Genomic DNA, 5978 nt, shown 5'->3' with positions numbered 1-5978 from the left:
GGACCCCCTGTATGGAGATGAGCCCCAAGGAGGTCTTCATTGTTTTGCACAACAATCCACGGTTCTCCAATTTGTCCTCAATTCCCTTTGTAATCAATCAAAAAAAGGAAAATTTCATATTTGCCATTTCATTACCAATTTAAAGAGACAGGGGGCACACCAAATACTTCAAGGAGTGCAAAGGGTGGTGTAACTGCATATGACAAATGACCTGACCCAAGAATGAGTCAAAAAGAACCACCCCATAAATGCACATCCGACCATAAAGAAATGTAAAAATATATATAAAGTTTATTGGACACAACAACAACAGACACGCATTAAAAAATTGTATACAATATAGAACAAAGTGCGGTATGCAATAAAATGTATGTAACAGACACACACAGGTCCACTGAGTTACCACATATGTGTGTATGCGTTATTAACCAGCATGTAAAGCAATACAATAAATCCCATAGAGCAAATGAAAGGTAAGGTAAGGCCACTAGAAATGAGGATAAAGACAGACCGACATGAGGTCAAATATCAAGAGCCAAACCTGCATAGCCAGCTGGTGCAGTGGACCTGGAAACATGACAAGCGCCCAACGCGTATCGCCGGAGCAATCCGGCTTCCTCAGGGTGAAGAGCTGTATGTTGAAATGTCACCTAATATAGGGTGTTGAGTAAGGTGTAATCACAATCACCTGTGTAGCAGAAAAGGCTGTAATCCGTGTGTGTGCATATCCAATTCCAGTCAAACCGGAAACGCGGAAGTCACATGATCGGCTGGTGGAACGCATATGCGTTCCACCAGCCAAAGTACAACCATATAGCAAAAAAGGAAGAGGGGGCATTGATATGTTGAATATACGTTACATAATGCAGCACTTTGGGGTCACAGAGGCAATATCAAACTGGCTAGTGGGCAGTGGAGGCGATACTCCCGAACCGGAAGTAGGTGATCACGTGACCGGAAGTGAGGTGCCGCTGTGGAACGCATGGTGGAACGCATAGCGCGCCCCACTATGAATAGTGGAGCGCACGATGCGTCCAGCATACGCACAGAGGCATCAAAGTCACAGCAGCATACTAGAGGGAACAGAGAGAGCAGACCCAGAGGGATAGTAATACTGTACTATAATGATACTTAATGGGACACAGATCAGTCATGTAGCTGTCTCTACATGCACCTGGGGCAGATAACATTAGGCACACTCAGGTAAAAATATAGTGTGCCCCAATAATATGATGAGTGGGTGCATCGACAGACATTAATATATACATACAAAATAATACAGCAAATGCATCACAATAAGTGCATAGATGGGCAAGCAAACATATATACATATATGCAAAAAATGTATATATATCAATTCATGCATGTAATGCATGGAAAAAGACCTAGAGATATATTATGTATGATATTGGCACATATAAAACCATATATACACATATAGAGCATATGCATCAAATCACCTAAATTAATGACGTTGCCAGTGATGACAATATATAAGTCTACAAAGACGTAAACGTTGATGAAAGTGAACTAAAATACACATAATCATTATACAATATACGTGCATGATAATGGATGACCCTAATATGAGATCCAACACTTATGGAGGACCTGCAGGGAAGGGAGAAAAAAGAGAGTGATTAAGTGAACACAAATTAAAAAGACCACTGATGTGGAAGTGAAAAGAATGGTGGATACAGAAGTGCCCGAACCGTGCGTATAAGACGGTGAGTGAGAATGAAGAAGTGAAAAAGACCTGTAAAGAAATAACATTATAAAGTTAATGAAAATACAGAATTTAATGATAATGAAATACCAATTATGGTGATAGACGAAAGCCCCATATGATCCTTATACTGGCTGCCGTCCCCACCTTAAGCCCCCATGAAATAATGGTTGCCCAGTGTCCAGTATGTGCCACAATGTATGGCAGATGCCCGCCTCAATGCAATACCTGGACAGCACGCTATGGGAGTGGATGCATCCACACAAAGCAGAGACCCCCTAATTTACCCCCACTGTTGGTGCTCTAATGGCACACAGCAAGGTTGACCGATATGGTATAGATTCTTGCTGTACCTGTGCTCCCAGCATACTGTATTTGATACACCCCAATATCAGGATGAAAGAATAGTTGATGGCCCCACCGTGAGGGATAAGACCCATATCAGGTATAATGAAAGCCAGTGAACGTGAGTTCCTCGTTTAATCCATGTGGGGCAACTGTATCCAGGTGTATCCATTTCATTACCAAATAACGTCAAAATCATTCTGTAGCAAAGACGAGACAGGAGCCGAAGATCATGGGTGTATCTCCAGTGTGGGCTCATTGGGACAGCACTACCCATATGCCATATCTGAACATCATAGATGGGGACTTCTGCTCAAGACCCCTTCTACTAGACAAATCAGAGCGTCCCTGTAACTGACTCGGACTGACCTGTCTTGTCAATGGATTACATTAACATTACTGCAAAGTACATGACTATGAAACCATATACTCTGCTGCGTCCACTGCTGCAAAAGTATTACAGGGCAACTAGTGTGAGACAACTACTATAAATGGATACGCCATATAATTTTGGAATTGCATTATCAATAATTGACCAAAAACGTCTATAAAACTCAATTTTCAAGTTTACAAGCAGGAATAATTTGGATAGGAGCGCAGAGCAGTGAGAGGTGATATCTTCTCTCCTGAAACGGTCAGCAGAAGAGACACCTTTCATGGCCCCTTCATTCTCTACACATTGTAGGCTGAGGGGCTCACATGGGTGCAGGGTCCATAACCCAGTTTTACTCATTCTGTTGTGATATGGTACACATGTATAAAAGTAGAATTTCTTCTCTATTCAGTAGACTTGAAAAGCCAGTAACATCTCAGCAACATATGCATAAATTTCAAAAATACGGAGGACCAATCAGATCCAGGCATGTATGGAGGTTGAAGCACCAATCACATCGCAGAAGCTACTGAGGACCAATCAGATTCAAGTATATAAGATAATGTCACAATGAAGGGAGAACCAATGAAATGAAATAAACTAGCGAGGACCAATAAGATTGCAGAATGTGTGATGATGTCACAGAAGCTAGTGACATCACCGAGTTCTGAGCCCTAGAAAACCACTGCCTGACATTATCTCAGCCAGATTTTCTCTGGATATAGAGAGAGACAGATCGGCTTGTGCTTTGCTTAGCAAATCCTTGCTTTCGCTTAGCGAATAATTGACTTTGCGCCATGGAGATCCGGGGTTTGGCATTCTTGCTTTTCCTCTGGGTCATATGGACGCTATTGGGCATCTGTGCCCTGATTGCCTTGACTGTCATCCCAGGCCATGTAAAATATCCTTACATCAGGTAAGAGGGGACGGGGTGGGATTCCTCTGTAGTATTATTACTGTTATTACCATATTATCAGTTTATTCCTGGAAAGTTATTACATTATTATTAGTGGATTATTAATAAGCTCCATCTAATAATTGTTAGTATAGAAAACATCACATTTGGGGGTGGGGGAATCTATGAAGACTGAGGTTTCATGCCCCGGCCCTCATCTAATCTGCACTGGAGTGAGATGCACAAGCCTCATAATAAATTAGGAGCATCTCTGACCCCCATGCACAAAAAAAATAAAAAATTAAAATTGCACCAACTATTTCATGTGGAAATTTGCCAGTTTGCAGAGGCCCGCCCCCTCCTGCTAAACCCACCTAAACCACACCCACTTTTTGGAAATGGCTTAAGAGTGCAAAAAGTAACTTTTTGTAGAAAATGTCTCTTTCTTAATAATTTTTTAGAGTTGCAATCTCACTGGTTGCTATGAGCAACGGCTCCATAATATCTTCCCCATTGTTGTTTGTCTTCTATTTGTGTCTGGACATTAGATCATATTATGGAGGATGATTACAATGGAAGGAAATAAAGTCTCCTCTGCTATTAGAAGACATGACGCAATCCTGCTGCCGTTTGTGTCCTAATAACACCCAATATTTTGCTTTCTTTCTCAGTGACACGGGACGAATATTCCCCGAATCGGTGGTCTTTACAGTGGTCTTCTTAATATCTGCCCTTTTTGGTAAGTGGATTTAGAGAGACAACATCATGAGGAGATCAGCGGCTCCAGCGATCAGTGATGACGTTATCTCCCTAATCACTATTCACTGCTGAGCGGCGGCCATCACTGGAGATTATAATAATCACTGAGTCCTTGAGGTTATCACAAGTGTCTATGGACGTTCCCGGCTGATCCCATGTATTGTCTATTTCAGGAGCTGGCAACGCTTCCATCATGTACCGGTTCATGATCATCCGGTCTGAACAATCAGAGAGGCGACATATCATCTGCCAGAGAATCCTCTATGTCGTTGCATGGATGGGCTGCATTGGGACCATTGTGACCGCCATAGTTTCGGTAGGTTTATATACAGAGGTCTCAGGACTAGTAATACAGAGGGGACATCGCTTGAAGTCAAGAGATGTGTATAAATACAATGACGCGCCCTGGTGACTATTCTTATGTATTACTGCCCCTGTATAATTACACCACCTGCGGCCTCTGCGGTTCTGTATTCTCAGATCTTCATGACGTCCATATTGATGACATTTATTCCTCTGCTTTTGTTCTAGATGAGGATCAGTCCTACAGTCCACAGGATCGGCGCAGGACCGGCATTTTTCTTTTGTGCCGTTTACAACCTAGGTCAAGCTGTATGCCTGTACAAGAAATCCTTCAGCAGTCGCCGCCTATGCCACATTAGATTGGCATCAACCTTGGTGCCCATTGTGGGCCTGCTGACCTGTATCCTCTTATAGCTGACTGGTACAGTGCCATGTTGTGTGCTGGATACACTTACACATACGTACTTACCATCATTACTGCCGTTAGTAAATTTGGGTCAAGCTACCCACCCCCTTAAATTGTCAGGTCACGCTCACTCATTGGTGGAGTTAAACTAAGCCCCACCCATTTTTCAGCCCAGGACAACCCAAATTTACAGAGAGATTGTCTCTGAAAATTTGGAAACATTTTGGCAAATTTGGGACTGTTGGCAACTAAGATTATTCGCTTCCTTTGACCCCATTGTAGCACAGATCAGACATCACAGTATAGGAAACACTATAATAATAGAATTAATTCTGTTACTTGTCCTTAACTCGTCCTTCCAGTTTCTGTGTGTATGACCATCGGCTACTTTCAGCTTCTTCCATGTACTGGCCGATGTGAAGAGGTGAGTTCATGCAACTTTTCACCGTCTTGTATAATCTACATCTTTCCCGTGTAACAGTAATATAAAAGCTCCTATCTCACCTCCATCTTACCATCTCACTCCATATAGAGTCCCTGGTGAGTACCGCCAGGCACTAATCCTCTATTCTGTCTTCTGCAGATCTACACCAGGACAGGCATGGTGGCCGAGTGGACTGGATTCCTTGGCCTGATAATACACCAACTACTGAACTATACAGATTTCCAGGTGAGTAGATGTCGTATCAAGGTCTAATGTGCTCCAGAAACATTTCAGAGAAGTAATATATTATATAGAGCTGTTTTATAATTAATGGTCTTTATTCTTTTTTCTCAGCGTTTGTCTTTAACGTTGTCACGAGAAGGTGTCTCCATTGGCCTGAGAGAAAAGACCCAGGACCCTGAAAACCCCCAATAAGATCCAAGGGGTGGAGCGCCAAGACAACTGAAACCATCATGACATTGCTGGACATGAATCTTCTGGATCAAGAGGCAGATTCCAGGCTTGGTCTCTGTCCTCAATACTGGATGTGACATTTTACCGGACTTTCCTAATACCGGATTTGACATTTACCGGATTTTCTGGATTCAACATCTAGCAGAATTTCCAAATACTGGATGTGACAATTACCCGGACTTTCCATAGCTACCTCATCTCAAATGATGGTTTTTACCCCCTTGCCCAGGGGAAGGGCAGTCCTTCAGCCATGGTTCCCTGGAGGTTTCCTCC

At 42.7% G+C, this 5978-nt stretch overlaps 1 protein-coding gene across 1 annotated transcript; it reads left to right on the top strand.

Moving 5' to 3' along the window:
* Nucleotides 1-3948: 3948 nt before the first annotated feature.
* On the top strand, nt 3949-5666 carry LOC121002572 (DNA damage-regulated autophagy modulator protein 1-like). Its single transcript, XM_040434015.1, has 6 exons — nt 3949-4078; nt 4272-4414; nt 4630-4801; nt 5170-5231; nt 5391-5477; nt 5586-5666. Exons 1-6 carry the CDS (start codon nt 3949-3951, stop codon nt 5664-5666), a joined length of 675 nt encoding a protein of 224 aa, XP_040289949.1.
* Nucleotides 5667-5978: the final 312 nt, after the last annotated feature.

Source organism: Bufo bufo, chromosome 5 (assembly GCF_905171765.1).
Source record: "Bufo bufo chromosome 5, aBufBuf1.1, whole genome shotgun sequence".
Taxonomy (NCBI): Eukaryota; Metazoa; Chordata; class Amphibia; order Anura; family Bufonidae; genus Bufo; species Bufo bufo.
The sequence above is the reverse complement of the archived record's forward strand: the minus strand, read 5'-3'. Positions and strand labels throughout refer to the sequence as shown.